The sequence below is a fragment of the Apteryx mantelli genome, chromosome 1 (genome assembly GCF_036417845.1).
Source record: "Apteryx mantelli isolate bAptMan1 chromosome 1, bAptMan1.hap1, whole genome shotgun sequence".
Classification (NCBI taxonomy): Eukaryota; Metazoa; Chordata; class Aves; order Apterygiformes; family Apterygidae; genus Apteryx; species Apteryx mantelli.
Genome location: NC_089978.1, coordinates 66,954,099 through 66,971,577, shown reverse-complemented (window position 1 = coordinate 66,971,577; position 17,479 = coordinate 66,954,099). Strand labels below are relative to the sequence as shown.

The following is a 17,479-nucleotide window of genomic DNA, read 5'->3' as shown; positions in this document are numbered from 1 at the left end:
TGCAAGACTAAACCCCTGCCTCAAATAATAAACATTATTAACACCATTCACTAGTCCATTACCCGCATCACTAGTCCATTTCAGCAGTAGCTGTTGAAGCATCTTCTATATAAAACACATGCACAAAACTGTAAAATGATGGTATGAAAAGAAGAGAGTTAAACTTCTCACAGTAGGCCTGCTGCACAGTAAGATTTCTGGGCTACAGCATCTCACCTCTTTATAACAAAGAGCTGCTGAAGGCCGTAATGGAGGTGCAGGCCGTAAACAGCTCAGACTCCAAGGCTTGGGAGTTTTAGGAGGTTCCAGAGGTCCCCAATTTATTGTGGTATGTGGAGTCCCATGATGGGATGGATGTGGGAGAGTGTGGTAAGCAGGAGTCAGTGGTATTGGCTTGCTGTCTGAATGCTTGCTGGAGGGTGTTACCGCATGGGAGGGAAGCTGTCAAAGACAATGGTTACAGGAAGGGAAAGAAAGTACATTACTATAATGAAGATAAAGTATCATCAAAGACCAGTGAAATAATTCCACCAGCTGTCCAGCACTTATGATTATTACAGCTGGCCTTCAGAAACTTTAACACTAAATTATTATTTGGAAAAATGGAGCTTAAAGAAATTTTTAGTGTCTGCCACAGAAAGAGCTACAAGCGGCCTTGCTCCCACTTCTCTCACCACTAAGGATGGAGCTAGACTTAGATCCATTCAGACTGAACAACTCAAATTCAGAACCCAAAAGGTGGTACCTGAAACAGTTTCTCCACAGAGAATGTCAGGTACATCACCAATTAAAACCCACTGTTTTAAGGACACTTAAAAATGATACATGTACTACTTAGTCAAAATATTAAAAAGTAACGACAAAGAATTTTCTTTTACCCTTCCTAGGCTGAACTATTAAACTAAATAATAGTTATTTTACTCTTAGTTCAAACAATCAACAACAGAATCATCCTATGACCCAAACTGGGGTCATAAAAACATTCATATCACTGTTACTAATGGCTAAAGAAAATGCACATAGTAGTATATTTGCCAAATAAGCTAACACAGTATACACTGCTCATTCACTTCAGCCCATAAGGTATTTCTTACCGTGTGAGATGGCACAGAGTGAGGTTTAATGGTGGGATTCCCAACAGTTGTGACTTTGGTTTGCTTCTGCAGGTGGTCCACCCATTCATGCAAATCCTGTTGGTTGTTACAAGACACTAGTATCCTTTCAATCATATTTCCTAGGTGAGAGAAGACATAAGATGTCAGAAGTCACAGAAAAATGACTCAGTCAGTCTGACATGATTATAAAAAACACACGTTCCCCAAAATGTTAAATCCCCTAAGTACTATGTGAAGGTTTTAACCTGTATTTTCAGTATCATAGCATCTCACTTTTCCATGTCATGATATTTGCTCCACGCATTTGCTCCTGGGCCAAGCCTAGGAATCTTACCTTTTTTTTTTTATCCTCCCTTTAATAAAGAAAAAAATAACCTTTATGGTAAGAAAAAGGTGTAGAAGACAGGCTTGTCCTAAGCTCCAGCAGGACAGTCTAGTAGCCTTATAGCTTCTGCAACCCCTCAAAAAAGCCAGCATATAGCCTAACATGTTCTTCTTCAGCCTGTCAGCTGCAATACAGAAAAAGTGCATTTCACTGATGTTCCCTCAGAAAAAGCCATAATGTCAGTCTGAATCTAATACTAAAACTGAGGTGAAAAGCACTTGGGAAAGCAACTTTACTTTAATTATTTTAATTGCTGCAGTTAAGGTATGTGATGAGTTTACAAGGAGTTATCTGAGATCAGCTTCATAGCTATTATCTCAGAAGAACAAACACCATCAACAGCTGTTTCCTTCCATATCACAGCACAGATGTGTGACACCGCCTGCCACTTGAGAGAGTCAAAGTTACCCTAATGAACCTGCCTGGAGACAGAAGTGATCCTGGAACTGAAAGAAGGTACAAAACTCCACAGTGTGGATCCTGCTCTGCAGTGTATCTTCCCAGGATTCTGACTTCAGTAATGGGCCCGCAGTTCTTTAAACCCACCATGGAATTAAAGTATATGCTGAAACAAAGTACCTAACAGACAGAAGATTCCCAAAGCAAGTGCAACTGCAATCATGATCAGCAGAGACACTGATGTCTCAGTGAGGAAACAGACCATTTCTAGAAGAAAGCTCTTGATTAAAGCTCTTCCAGAGCCTCTGGAATTCCCTTCCTTCCAGGAAGTAGCATAGTCTGAACTGGTTGACTCTATAGGATATTCTTCAAAGCTACTCCCTCCATCAATTAAAATACAGAAATTTGAGGATGAATCCCATGGAAAGACAAATTAGCCTGCTAACTGTTCAAAACAGGTGGTAAAAAAAAAAACTTTCAAGTGAAGCTCTGGGTACCTGCCTTACAAGGTTTGCATAATCTGACATTTGAAAGAGCATACACTGGAGTAAATAGTAAATAAAAATATTTATGACCATTACCTGATATTTCAAATGCATTTTTATGATTTTCACTGTCTTCTAGCTTTGTGATAGTCATTCCTGTCATTGGTAGTTTTCCCTATAAAAGCAGTAACACTGACATTAAATCCAAAAGATACAAAAACATTACGAAGTACGGGATATAAACATTTAAAGCTCTGAACAAAGACAGGCACATAAAGTATATCAGCAAATGCAAGCATACTGACGGGTATAAAATATTTAAAAATCCACACAGACAGCTTGTACTGGAAGTTTTCATATGCTCAACTTTTGCAGATGACATCTGTGACTTTAAGGAATCAACTTGAAATCTGAACAGGCTACAAATCCATACAATCACATCAGCAGTCATTCATTACAGCCTCAGGTTCCTGGAGTTAAGACCTTTGGGGACATCCATGTTACACACCTGGAGGCAATAGTGACTGATCTTCAAGCACATTTGTTTATGAACTGCCTGATTAGCTCTTAAAATAATGCCTGTGGTACAAGTATGTTTATAAAAGAACATTCCAGTAGACAAATACTTTTTTTTTTTTTAAGTGAAGATTTAGGTCTCTAACATCCCCACTGCTAAATTCACTCACAGAAATATTTGGGGAAAGAAAACAAAAGCAGTTTACACCTTCAAAGAAGTTTGTAAAGTTTCAGAAGAACATATTTATTTTGCAGAAGATAACCTTCTCTCATTTTAAACTCAGTAAAGCTGGAAAAAAATGTAAGTTTAGATTAACATGTTACCCCTCTAGAAACACTGAAGAAGAGATGAACACTGAATACTGTCAAGATGAAAGGCTTTACCAAAAATGCAACTTCTATTAAAGTTCTTTAAGATGGCCCTTTTATTCTCCTGTACAAAAACACTGCTCAGCACATACTGACAAAAGTGCAAACAGAAGAAAAAAAAAATCTCTGTTTTTTTATTACTGAATGATAGAACAAAGGTTTCTTACAAGCCTGGCAACTCAAATCACTTGATATTATGCCTGCACAAAGCATGCTCAAGCCCAAGATGCCAAAAGATAGAGCTTTCCTGTAACAGCTCCTTCACTGGAGGACACATGGTCACATCATGTACTACAATGCAGCCTAAAATTCTCTTTCTTGGTTTTCAAGTGTTGCTGATCCATGAGTAACAGAGAATACACAGCCACACAGAGAGAGGTACAAGAATGGCTTGGAGAGGTGAAAAGGGGATACACCAAGCAAAAGGCTAGTGGTAGAGAAAGATGAGATCAGCTGAGGTACATGGAGAGAAGAGGTACAAAGTCAACAGAACAGACACAGAAGCTAGAACTAAACTTATGTGAACCATCTACATTCCCTTTCTTTCAACAAACAACTGTGAAGCCCTCAGGCAAAGCATGTCTCGTATACCTTACAATGACTTCAGTTTACCACTGCTAAAAGTTACTCCCCATTAGCTCATGTGGTAGATGTAAGCACTACAAATTAGAATATCTGAAGACTGCCAACAACTGGAATATTCAGAAATACATATAGGGTGTGGTGTACATCAAAGCTTATGTCGTTTACATCTAAACTGTGGGGATTAGGAATGATCTTTTGCTCCCTGCAAGTAGATGTGCACCAACCAGGGACAGAAGTGTGTAAACATACTGCCTTCAATGGCATGGTTTCTCTGGGAAAGGCTGAGGGAGTTGCATCATCTTCTGTCCATATCCCAGGTCTGAGACAAGGAACTCAGAACAAATCCAGAACGCACCTGATATGCAAACTATACACAGCTCCTGGCCACTGGCTCATAGACATAACATGATGAAATAATGTGATGAAATAACTTTGCCTTGCTGTGAAAATGTAGTCATTAGAATTTGGGAAGTTCTCAGTGTTAGGAATATCAATTGAGAACCTATGACGAAATCAACAGTTTTGCATTCAACAGAGGAAAACGCAGACAAAAGGAACAAACTGTTCAAGAACATGGTTTACAGAAGTACTTATAGCTGGTGAAATCCTGTGCTCCTTCAAGAACTTCGTTTCAGTTTTTCCCCTTGCTTTTGGTGTTTGACTGTGACGTCTGAAAACCATGGAGCAATACTTACTGAAGAACATTTATAAAGACTTCAAAAAGTTAAAGACTGTGCATTTGCTTCAACCTCAGCTCTTAGGAGTCTTTGGAACTACAAACCCAGCATGCTTCTGGGAAAGGTACCCTAGAGCTACAATGGAGCCAACCCAATCAGCACTGATCCTACTGCACTGTAGCAAGGTTGCTCTATTTCTGTAGTGGGAAAGCAGGCTCAAAGAGTGTCTCTAGTAACAGTGAGTAGTGGATTTGTAAAGTGAAACACCTGGTGCTAGGGTCCTGAAGACCACATTGTATGTGCACTGCAGGTGCTTTTACACTGGGCTAATTCTAGGCTGGTGCCGTGGACTGAGTGCCAGTCAGTAATTTGGAGCAGATCAGGTGCACTTCTGGAGCACATTTTCCAGTTTAGCTTCATTCAAAGAGAATCCAGTTTTGAGCTCTGAGACTACTTCCACAGCATGACCCAAAGGACAGTAAAGAAGGACAACTAGAAGATAAATTTCAGAAATGCTCTCCTGATTCGAAAGTAACACACTAATGTAGACACACCTAAAGGACTAGATGGTAGGACAGCCTAACTCACACCAATGCAAGCTTAAGAGCGCTGTGCAATTTTGGTAAGACTCAAGCAGTAGCCAGAAGAGCACTAACAAACCTGTACAACAACATCACTTTCCTATGTAGATCTAAAAAGCTACTGATATTTCCTTTCATGAACTAGTACTAACAAGTACAGAGGTTAAATAACTTGTTCATAGTCACACAGTGCATCAGCTGCAAAAACGGAATCCAGGCTTCACCTTCTAGCCCAGTATTATATAAACCAGATCACTAGTTCTTATTGTAGAAATCACCTTTTCTCTTTGTACATGCAGAAGTTTAATAATCCTTTTCAAGTTTTCTATGAATTACCATTTGGAGAAAGAACACCACCCCCAACACATTTATACACATAAGTACAAATATTACTTTACCTGATAGATGAACCCACTCATTCTCGGGCTGGCAGACAACATTAGCAAAATGTTAGGGAAGAGAAGAAGATATCTTTCATTCTTTTCCTTATCAAAAAAAAAAAAAAAGTGTAAATACAACATCACCTCACAAGCCCCCTCTTCTCTTTTTTTTTTTTTTTAATTAAAACCATCTCCAGTGTTATAATTCCATAGTTACTCCACAAATATTTGCCATTGGCAAAACTAACACTACATAAAAATAATAAAAAGAGCAAGAATTATTTGATTTTCTACTTGAAAAGTGTAAGTAACACATGCCCATACTACTCCCTTGAGAGTACAGCCTAATATTTTAATAAAGAAATTTTACATTCTGGGTGAAATACTGTCTGTGTTTAATTTGATAGCAAGTGTTTCACTGATTTCAGCAAAACCAAAATTATATATTGGATATATTTCTTAATACAATTTAGATGGACATACTTAAGAATGTCAAGGCCTCAATGTTTCAAATTGGAGAGATCAGATTTTTATATGATGTGGGTTGTTATTATTATCATTATTATTATGAAGTGGAAAAGGAATATAAAAGAAAAGTAATAATGCTCATATTTGCAATGAAAATACTCCATGATTTGTTCTGGTTCTGGTCACTGACACTCACAGCACCCTGTGACCAGTCTCTGGTCTTTCTGCAGAGTCTGCCAGTTTTCCTTTTGATGCCAGTTGTGGCAATGTCTGCTGAGAATTAGATACTTCTCTACTAACTAGTGAATAGACTCCTGCTAAGTTTTCTAATTAAATAGCAGAAATTTTCAGGCACTGTAAAACAGGTCTATAATCAACTGGTAGCTTCCAAAATGTGCAAATTTCCTTTTATCCTTATTCTCCAAAACCACTTGTTTCTCAAGCTTGTATTTTAAAATATGTATTTTAAAACTGAGCAAAGTGGCCAAAACTGTGAGGGAGAAGTGGGCCCCAGACACCATACAATACGACATTTGGAAGTTTTTGTTGTACATGCAGTAATAATTGCTTTGCCAAATGATTCTGTAACAGAACTATTTATAGAAGATCCTCTTTATGTATTATGCATTTTGGAAACAGTCCGTTAGAAACATTTTAAGATGATTTTAACTGCTATATTTGACTATGTTTCAGTCAATTTTACAGCTGAGACCATCCACCTTTGAGGAAAAGTTTTTCATGACAAAAGTCTTAAAACAGTACAGAAAGACTGTAGTGCTTAGTGTCTCTGAAGCATTCTGTTTACTTCTGCTACACGATGATTATTATTAATTTAATTGCAGAAGGGAAAGAAAGACTGACAATGAAGATTGAAACTACATTACCTCACTTCCAGCACACTGAATCATGACCTGGGACATGTAAATTACATTGCCAAGTGTTTTAATGTCCTCTCCCTCCCAACAACGGATAGCTTCTGTCAGTATTTGTAGTTCAAGTTCTTTCCGTTTCCGTACTTCTTGACACTGTGCCTAGTAGACATAGGGAAAAATACCACGTCTATCAATTCACCTAATTTGCAGTAGGTTAAGGGTATAAATAGCACTACAGTTGTATTTACTGTTGTGCTTGTAGTACACAGAAGACAGTATCTAATCTAAAGCATTTCATTTAGATGATTATTAGCAGTATTTCTTATAAAATCAGTTTTGTTAATTTCAATATTACTTTTCCTTTCAATATACTGACCTCAATTACTCTACCTAATTCACAGTCACAGCCATGTTTCTCAAATTTCTTTTTCCTATGAATTTTAAGCCAGCAGTGTATGTCTAACCAAAAATGGCTAGACTAAGCACAAAATAGTAATATAGTTGTCATGTATATTCATGACCATACATAAAGTATCCTTCTGTAGTAAGACGAGTTGCGCCAACTGCGCAAATAATGTGTGTATGACCGTGTGCACCTGTTTTTATAACATATCTCCTAGCTATTTTTATAACATATCTACTAGCTATACTTCCACTTAATTCATTTGAATTCTTCAGAACAAGAATTGCTTCCTCCTAGTTGTAGGTCACCCAACAGAACGGGATCCCCAAGCTTCTTTGGAACACAGACAACAGCAAATTTGTGCTTAAAAAGATAAAAAAAAATTACTAGGCTACCACCAGCTCTCACTTCTTAAAACTTTAAGTATTTTGTAACTGAGACTGTGTTAAACATAAGCTTGCTGCATCTCTTAGCAGACAGCTCATTTGCTCAAATCAGACTTGTCCCTCCTGATTATCCATAAGAGTTCTTCATCTTCTAAGTTTTATTAGCACTTTTCCTTTCCTCCTACATCCCCCAACTCCAACACCATTTCTCTAGAAGGAAAACTCAGAAAATATTCTCTTAAGTGTTGTAAAGAAGCCCTTCTCCAAGCCACTAGTTATATTAGCACTAGTATAAAGTGGAGATGAAGCCTGAGCAAAAGGGCAGACTGAGAGGTGAGAAATGCATGTGTAGCTCTGTTATGTTGACAGTCTATCTGCTGTAACTCCCCAACAAATTGCCATCCTTAGCTCTGTCCACACACAGCATCAATTTCGAGGCTTTCAAAATTTTCTTACATAAAAATTTCTTAGACAAAAATATATGAAGAGCTTCACTTTTTTTTAAACAACTAAAGGGAGGTGAAATTAGAAAACATCTATTATATCTATTTTTCATCATTCTTACAGAAAGATTTTTGAAGGCAGTCATGGATTTTTGTATATCTGTCCGATCCGGATGATAATCCTAAAAACAAGGGGGAAAAAAATACAATAATACTTTTAGTTCTAGTAAAAACAACAAAACTCTTTGTAGAGGCTTAACTGTAAACAAACAAACAATCCTGTAAAATAAAAAAATATTTTAGACCTATTTGCTCTCTTTTCACAGCCTTATTTTTATATCAAACTTTGGTGGTCTTGTTTGTAGTAAAAATGAAGAGTCACTTATAACATTTCTACTTATGCTTAAAAGAGAGCCAAGCAAATTTTGCAAGGCCTAGTAGATCAAAGACTGCTTTCCAATTTGTCATGTTAGCCATCTTTGTCACAACCTATATTCCTTCCAGACTAAGATGGCATGCTGTCACTGACTGACTGAAATTAAAATGTGTGACAAGACAAAGACCCATATGCTTTTTGTTTCTCTCCCTCCATCACACCCCAAAAATCTAACCTATAAAATGCAAATGCAGAAGCAGTTCCTCAAACACCTTCCCACATTAGAACGATCACTGGACAGTGTTCAGTAGAAGTCAAGGGGACTATCCTGGTGATGTGTCCAACAGGTTGAATTGTTAAGATGAGAAGCAGCATTCCTTCTATAGGATAAAGTAGCTTCAAGTAGTGTGCAGGAGACAAATTCAACATCAAGTCAACCGAAGACCAAGCAAGACTGACCTAGAAGTGAAAGTTAGCCTCTCTGGCTAGTTTTATGATAAATATTTAGCTTTTGGTGGAAGTTTTACTGCACTATCACAGAATCACAGAATCACCGAGGCTGGAAGGGACCTCTGGAGATCATCTAGTCCAATCCCCCTGATCAAGCAGGGTCACCTAGAGCGCATTGTACAGGATTGCATCCAGGCGCGTTTTGAATATCTCCAGAGAAGGAGACTCCACAACCTCTCTGGGCAACCTGTTCCAGTGCTCTGTCACCCTCACAGTGAAAAAGTATCTCCTCACATTCAGATGGAAGTGTCTGTGTTTCAGTTTGTGCCCGTTGCCTCGCGTCCTGTCACTCAGCACCACTGAAAAGAGTCTGGTCCCATTCTCTTGACACCCTCCCTTCAGATACTTGTACACATTGATAAGATCTCCTCTCAGCCTTCTCTTCTCCAGGCTAAACAGGCCCAGCTCTCTCAGCCTTTCCTCATAAGAGAGATGCTCCAGTCCCCTAATCATCTTTGTAGCCCTTCGCTGGACTTGCTCCAGTAGTGCCACATCCCTCTTGTACTGGGGAGCCCAGAACTGGACACAGGACTCCAGGTGTGGCCTCACCAGGGCTGAGGAGAAGGGGAGGATCACCTCCCTCGACCTGCTGGCAACACTCTTCCTGATGCACCCCAGGATACCATTGGCCTTCTTGGCCACAAGGGCACATTGCTGCCTCATGCTTAACTTGGTGTCCACCAGCACTCCCAGGTCCTTCTCCGCAGAGCTGCTTTCCAGCAGGTCACCCCCCAACCTGTACTGGTGCAGGGGGTTATTCCTCCCTAAGTGCAGGAACCTGCACTTGCCTTTGTTGAACTTCATGAGGTTCCTCTCTGCCCACCTCTCCAGCCTGTCCAGGTCTCTCTGAATGGCAGCACAGCCTTCTGGTGTATCAGCCACTCCTCCCAGTTTTGTATCATCTGCAAACTTGCTGAGGGTGCACTCTCTCCCTTCATCCAGGTCATTGATGAAGAAGTTGAACAAGACTGGACCCAGTACTGACCCCTGGGGGACACCGCTAGCTACAGGCTGCCAACTAGACTCTGCGCCGCTGATCACAACCCTCTGAGCTCTGCCATTCAGCCAGTTCTCAATCCACCTCACTGTCCACTCATCTAACCCACACTTCCTGAGCTTGTCTATGAGGATGTTATGGGAGACAGTGTCAAAAGCCTTGCTGAAGTCAACACAGACAACATCCACTGCTCTCCCCTCATCTACCCAGCCAGTCATTCCAGCATAGAAGGCTATCAGATTGGTTAAGCATGATTTCCCCTTGGGGAAGCCCTACTGACTACTCCTGATCACCTTCTTGTCCTCCACATGCTTGGAGATGGCCTCCAGGATGAGCTGCTCCATCCCCTTTCCAGGGATGCAGGTGAGGCTGACTGGCCTGTAGTTCCCTGGGTCCTCCTTCTTGCCCTTTTTGAAGACTGGGGTGACATTGGCTTTCTTCCAGTCTTCAGGCACCTCTCCTGTCCTCCATGACCTTTCGACAATGATGGAGAGTGGCTTAGCAATAACATCCGCCAGCTCCCTCAGCACTCATGGGTGCATCCCATCAGGGCCCATGGATTTGTGGGTGTCAAGTTTGCTTAAATGATCTCTAACCCAATCCTCCTCCACCAAGGGAAAGTCTTCCTTTCTCCAGACTTTCTCTCTTGCTGCCAGAGTCTGGGATTCCTGAGGGCTGGCCTGAGCAGTAAAGACTGAAGCAAAGAAGGCATTCAGCAACTCCGACTTCTCTGCATCCTTCGTCACCAGGGCACCCACCCCATTCAGCAAAGGGCCCACATTTTCCCTAGTCTTCCTCTTGCTACTGATGTATTTGAAGAAGCCCTTCTTGCTGTCCTTGACATCTCTAGCCAGATTTAATTCCAAACGGGCCTTAGCCTTCCTTATCACATCCCTGCATACTCTGACAACGTTCCTATATTCCTCCCAAGTGGCCTGTCCCCTTTTCCATTTTCTGTATACTTCCTTCTTCTGGTTGAGTTTTGCCAGGAGCTCCTTGCTCATCCATGCAGGTCTCCTGCCTCCTTGCTTGACTTCCTACTCATAGGGATGCTCCGATCTTGAGTTTGGAGGAAGTGATGTTTGAATATTAACCAGCTCTCTTGAACGCCCCTTCCTTCTAGGGCCATAACCCATGGGATTCCTCCAAGTAGGTCCCTGAAGAGGCCAAAGTTTGCTCTCCTGAACTCCAGGGTTGCGATCCTACTTATTGTCCTGCCTCCTCCTTGCAGGATCCTGAACTCCACCATCTCATGGTCACTGCAGCCAAGGCAGCCCCCGACCTTCACATCTTCCACCAGTCCTTCTTTGTTTGTTACTACGAGGTCCAGCAGCACACCTCTCCTTGTTGGCTCCTCCACCACCTGTGTCAAGAAGTTGTCACCAATGCTCTGCAGGAACCTCCAGGACTGTTTGTGCCTAGCTGTGTTGTCTTCCCAGCAGATATCAGGATGGTTGAAGTCCCCCATGAGAACCAGGGCCTGGGATCGTGAAGCTACTTCCAGCTGTCTGTAGAAGGCCTCATCGACTTCCTCTTTCTGATCAGGTGGCCTGTAGTAAACACCCACAACAGTGTCACCCACGCTAGCCTGCCCTTTAATCCTTACCCATAAGCTCTCGACTCGCTCTTCATCCACCCCTAGGCACAGCTCAATACATTCCAGTTGCTCTCTCACATAAAGAGCAACTCCACCACCTCGCTTTCCTGGCCTGTCTTTCCTAAAAAGCACGTAGCCATCCATGACAGCACTCCAGTCAGGCAAGCTATCCCACCATGTCTCTGTAATGGCAATGAGATCATGGCCCTGCGACCACACTAAGTTTTAAACTACTGGAGCCCATTTTTTAGAAGGCTGAAGGAAGAGCAAACAAATTTTATTTTGGGTCCCATCATGTTTGACATGTACCTTTAAAATAATTGTTGTCAAATCATCATTAAGCTGGAACATAAATGCTGATAAGATATACCTCCATGTGCCTTTCAAGTTCTTTGAGTAACGTAGGGTATTTATCCAGACGCATAAAAGGTTTGCTGAGGCCTGTGGTCAATACAAGGATCCCAGGGCTGTTGGCACCTTTCATCTCCATGAATTCTCCTAGCTCCTCACTGTGCACACAAGATATTTAAACAAATTAAGACCAAATTACCAAGACAGTTAATATTACATTAAATTTTTTACTCTAGTCTTTAATCTGCAATGAATTTTGCCAAGAAAACAAGAGGTCAAATAAGGTGTACTTGAACTACTTTTTAATGTAAGTGCTGACATCCAGTTCAGCATTACATAAAATGAAGGAAGACATTTGCAGATTTGGGTTTCATCATTAATCCAATGGGAGCCATGGACATCGGATCAAACCCATCATTTTAGGCAATGGATGCCCAGAGACAGCTCCTAAATGCCAGCCCATGCAAGCAAAGATTACAGAATAGTCATTTGCACTACATTTTAAGTACATTACTCAGCTTTTTATTCAGCTTTTTATTCTAGTAAAATGACATCTGACCCTAAGGGAAATTCACATAGGTAATGTCCAAGCATAAACCAGTCAATGGCTCCATGTTTAATCATGTGTTGAGTACAACAGGTTACCAGGTAGTGCTATTTTGAAGAAGGCAGGCACTAATGTGAAGACAAAGAATGTTTTAGAACTCTTTTTCCCCACATGTATGTATTCAATAACCTCATATCACACATACAGGTTTTATTGCAATGTGGCCAACTAACCAACAGCCATACAAATGGTAGACCATAGTAAAAAATAATTAATATGCAGTTCATTCTCCTATAAGTTATGGCTTCACTGAGGGTAAAATTAGCCAACACACTTGTTTTGGCAGCAAAGACAGCTTAAGAAGCCCACACACTCCAGATATCATGAACTGCTACTTCCTCTACCCAGAGGGTTTTTTGAAGTTGGATCATTTCAGAGAACTGTTTTACAGCATGGCCCTTCAATTTGTTACATTAACACAGCTGAAAAGGCAGCAGAGCACCATGGGAATTAAAGCTCATTTTACTATCAAAGAAAACTTACAGTATCTACATTTTTAGCTTCCTAATAAAGCAAAGATTTCAGAAAACTAACATAGAGGTCAAGGACAGGATTTTCAAGAGCTTATATGACCAGGAACAAAATTAGTCCTTTTCTTGGGGAAAGGAAGGGACAACAGCACTTGGGCTTATCTGCAAACCTCAGAAAACTCCTGTTCCAGAAGAACATGAGATTCTGAAGACAAAAATCTAAATAAAGGAAATTCAGAAAGTCACTTATTAAAAAAGATAAGATCTTTCTGCATTCAAGCTGTGCAATTCTAGACATCTGCACATGGCTTTGCTCGTTTTGTGAGCCCTTTTTCATAGTAAATTCACTAGTTCTCAGAAGAAAGCTATTCTCTTGTCACACTCATCTAAATTCTAGGCTAACATGTTCGGAAAGTCTTTACTTCCAACTGATTAGCATCAGTAGGTCCTCACAGGTTAGAATTACCACTTAATGCATTTTTTTCCCCTAGTTATTAGCATAATCTCACCTTTCAAAGGAAGTCTTAGCCAGCTACCAGACTCATTATTTTTAAAAACACAGACTTAAACATCAAAGAGCAACAAAGAAGGAACACTTATATATTATGGCCACATTAACAAACTAACCAATTATTCCAATACAAAGGAATGCCACTAGAGAAACTTTCTTTTTATTTTAGCCTGGATAACAAATTTGGAAGGGCAAATATCTCCAAGTTTAGAGGAGGGTGTATTCATTGAGAAGTGAAAGCAAACTGTGATCTGATCAGTTCCTGTAGAAAAAAAACAATGATAGGACACTGCCATAATACACCAAAATACATATACTCAAATACCATAGTGAGGCATGCTATATAAAAGCATTAAACAGCACAAAACAGACCTGTCTTCCCAGCCACCCCCGCACCCCTGCCCATTCCAGAACAACTAACAGCTCACAACTAGCAGCTGATTAGTGTCATCTATCCAAATGGATGAGAAGAACAAAACAACAGCATGAACCAAGTATCTTATGCAAGTGCTCTACCCATCATCCACCCATCTCTCTCTCCTCCTGGCTGTTAAACATTTAAAGCTTCCCCAAATTTACAGAACAGTATACTTTTCCATGCAGTTATTGCAAGCTTCTACAGTCTTCAGATTAGCCAACTTGTATTTACCTACACTGCCTTGTTCAAATACATGCAATACTGTTTCTGAATTGCCAGGCACAGCATAACTTTATGCAACCTCTTTTAGAGCACTTCATATCCATTCTAACCAGGCCCAGGCACTTCTCAGTGCATCTGTTTATACCATTTTTGCTGTTCTGAACTGCAAAACTGAGAAAGCAGCTGAGAGAGTTTTCCAACAGCTGCTCTGCATTTTAAAGATCCAAAGAAAACAGTTCAGCACACTTCAGAAAGCCCCCAGCTCCACAGTGCAGACTTCCCAAATCCCTTTCCCAAGTGACATATATCAGCAACTCCAGGCTTTCCTAAAATCAGCTCAAAGCAAGATCAGGTTTAAGTCAAAATTAACTAAAACTCATGGAAGACCTCTTACCTTAAGTTGCATGGAAAGTTATGACAATGTAACACAGATAAACCTGAATGCTTTTTTGGCTTAAATATAAATTTAAGAAATAAGGCTGCCCAACTCTGAATACCCTGATGCTCAAGATCTACTTTATCTTAAGCCTTCTCAGGCATATCCCTCACTCAGCATAAAAAACAAAAAACAAGAAAAAAAAACACTCCTATTTCAGAACGTGACAACCGATTCTGGTGGCACCCTAAACAAGACAAAGGATTTTGACTCATATTTATATTGGTTTACTGTATTACTAGCTACTTGTTCACGGAGGATTTAGGCTAATTCACTGGAACCTTAGGTGTAATGGCTGAGGCGTGGTTGCACACCCTCTCCTGCTGACTCAGCTGTAGGGGGGCAGTTGTCTCCAGCAGAGTGAAGGGGTGGACAGATGAGAGTACAGTGCTCAGTTTCTACAGGAAGTTTTACCAAAGCTTACCTATGAAAGCCTTTCTGTCTCCAGGAACTCAATGGTTTTAAATTTCAGTTCATTAATTATATAACATTGGTCTTCTATGCCATTACCTTTTTTTGTTTGTTTTTATCCATTAATTCTACCTGCATGCACCCCATACCCAGGCCAGCACAACGAAGTGAGAGCATATATGGTACTTGATAAGCATCTTCAAGCAAACCTTTTTTTTTTTTTTTTTTTTTAAGTGATAGGCATTTGCTATGAGAACTAACAGGAAGCAAACATTTAAACCCATTCTTTGCCTTTTGTTTGCTTCATTCATATATACAGCCCTTGCTGTCTCGCTTTTTAAATTGCTTCCTTTCACATTTTTTGTTTTTCTTCCCCACTTCAGGCAGCACTATCTATATGCACCTCTATGTTGCTTTTCTTTTCTCCCCAACATACCAGTACCTTGTACAATACATTCTGATTATGAACACCACAGGCCATTCAATTTAACACTGTTCTGAACAATGCTAACTTTTGCTCTTAGATTGCAAGGATAAAAAAAAAATCTTTACTCCTAATTACTTTAGCCTTCTTCATGCTGCTGTGCGCATACAAATGCTTTATAGAAATGGTATTTGCTGAGCTACCAACTAACACAATGCTTTTTTTTCTTTTCTTTTTTTTTTTTTTTAATTTAATGCCTCTACAGGGGGAGGATCATTGTGGCTACCAAACCCATTCCACCCACATTCACATTTCTAATTTTCATATCACTGTTCCATTTATTCCTAACTTTGGCATTGTAAAACAGATCTGGCAGAAAACAGGAAAAAGCCCACTATAACCTACTTTGAAGCCTGAAATAAAAACCCAATACTAACTTATTTTCAGTGTCTACTTTTTCAATCCCTTTCAACTAAACACACTCTACCCACTTGTTACAGCTGTTTCCAAGCTACTCACTGCTCTTCAACATAAGAAACCTTGTTGTTTATCACATCATTTTTACTTAATCACAGCATAAGAACTTACAGAGCAAGTTTAAACCTCAGCTCACTTGAAATATATGCAAAGTCCTGAAAAACATGCTGAACAATGGCATCATCAGGAAGCCTTTGAAACAGAGCAGTGTTAATAGGTGTAATTAAAACTGAATTACACAATTTTCCTCCCAACATTCCTAAGAAGACAATGTTTTCTTTCATACACTTCTATACATTGCTCTTACAAGTTTTGACATGCTACCTTATTCAAACTCTAGAATTTGTGTGTGTGTATGTGTATATAGATATGTATTCTTTCAATACAACAGGACCAAAAACTTGAGTGGTTTAACTGTGCAGACTCTGTTACTAGTCTGCTAAAATAACCTGCTACCCCTGCAGCTTCAAGACTATAAAATAACCTTGTTGAAAAGGACACACCTTTAACTCAAATCTAAAAGTGAGCGTCCTTCATCTATTCACAATAGACAAACACAAGATTGAAACAAAACAGAAAGGTTTACTTTCAGTAAAATGGGAGGGGGGGGGAAAACAGTTTGGAATATAATATATAATATTATATTGGAATATAATAACAGCTCACAACTGGCTTTTATTTAACGGTAGCTTAAAAAACAGTGTTGTTAGCTTAAGAGCACAGCTGTTTTGACAAAGACAATAGCTCTTTCATGTCACAATTTCTATTGATGCTTGCAAGTACTGCACTTTCCTACTCAGTATTTGTAAGTAAAATTCTGGCCCACAGCTAAGTACATATGAAAAAAAGTATTATTTAGCTGAACAAGAAAATCTATTTAACAGTTTAATCATCAACTTAGTCACAACTGCCTACCGTAAGTACCTTCTTCAGAAAGAAGCAGCAAAGATAATTTCAATTCACTGCTTGAATTATTTTACAGAGTAAAATGCAAAAAAAAAAAAAAAAAGCATACAAAAGGGCTCTGCTTCATTTATCCTGAAATCTCTAGCTCAAGAGTTCTCCCTTCCCTCCAAACTAAAGTTAACTCAACAAGAGATTATTTTAGAAGTCCCTGTGAAGAGTGTCCTTAGACCTTATTAACACATTCAACTCTTTCGTAGTGCAGCTCCAGAGCTGCCTCAAAAGCTGCAGTTCAGACTGGGGGGAGGGAAGAAAACAAGTTCAGATGTGTCTACAGCAACAGAAGCGGGGGGGGGGGGGGGGGGGAAGAGCACCATTTAAACCTGAGGGGAAAAAAACATCCAGGAAGTAAGGCATATATGTTTAAGATTACAACTTACACTTCTGAAGTAGGTCTCTGTTTGTAATAGATGGAGCACGAGCTATCACTGCTGAGGGGTCTGAGGACAGCACAGAGACACCGCATTTTGAGAGCACCGTGGCAAAGCTTGGCTCAGCGGCCCCGCAACCGCAGCTTTTCCTCTCCTAGTGCCCAACTTCCCAGTCCAGCTCCTGGCTCGCTCGGGGACTGGGGCTCGGCGCATGACATCAGCCCGCGCGCTCACAGGCTCGGGGATGCACGCACGTGGGGGAGGCACAAGGAGC

General features: G+C 40.2%; 1 protein-coding gene across 9 annotated transcripts in view; it reads right to left on the bottom strand.

Moving 5' to 3' along the window:
- ARHGEF7 (Rho guanine nucleotide exchange factor 7) overlaps nt 1-17,479 on the bottom strand; it is a 132,488-nt gene that overhangs the window by 26,087 nt on the left and 88,922 nt on the right. For 8 of the 9 annotated variants that reach the window (XR_010883800.1, XM_067294020.1, XM_067294015.1 and 5 more), the window contains exons 10-16: nt 11,915-12,053; nt 8,187-8,246; nt 6,845-6,991; nt 5,511-5,597; nt 2,481-2,559; nt 1,095-1,234; nt 217-441 (exon numbers count right to left, since the gene is read on the bottom strand). Coding sequence is in view for 8 of the 9 variants with exons in the window: in XM_067294020.1 (XP_067150121.1) it covers nt 217-441; nt 1,095-1,234; nt 2,481-2,559; nt 5,511-5,597; nt 6,845-6,991; nt 8,187-8,246; nt 11,915-12,053 (877 nt within the window). In the remaining variant the exon portion in view is untranslated. The remainder of the gene's footprint in view (nt 1-216; nt 442-1,094; nt 1,235-2,480; nt 2,560-5,510; nt 5,598-6,844; nt 6,992-8,186; nt 8,247-11,914; nt 12,054-17,479) is intronic. The other variant, XM_067294039.1, reaches the window with a different exon arrangement.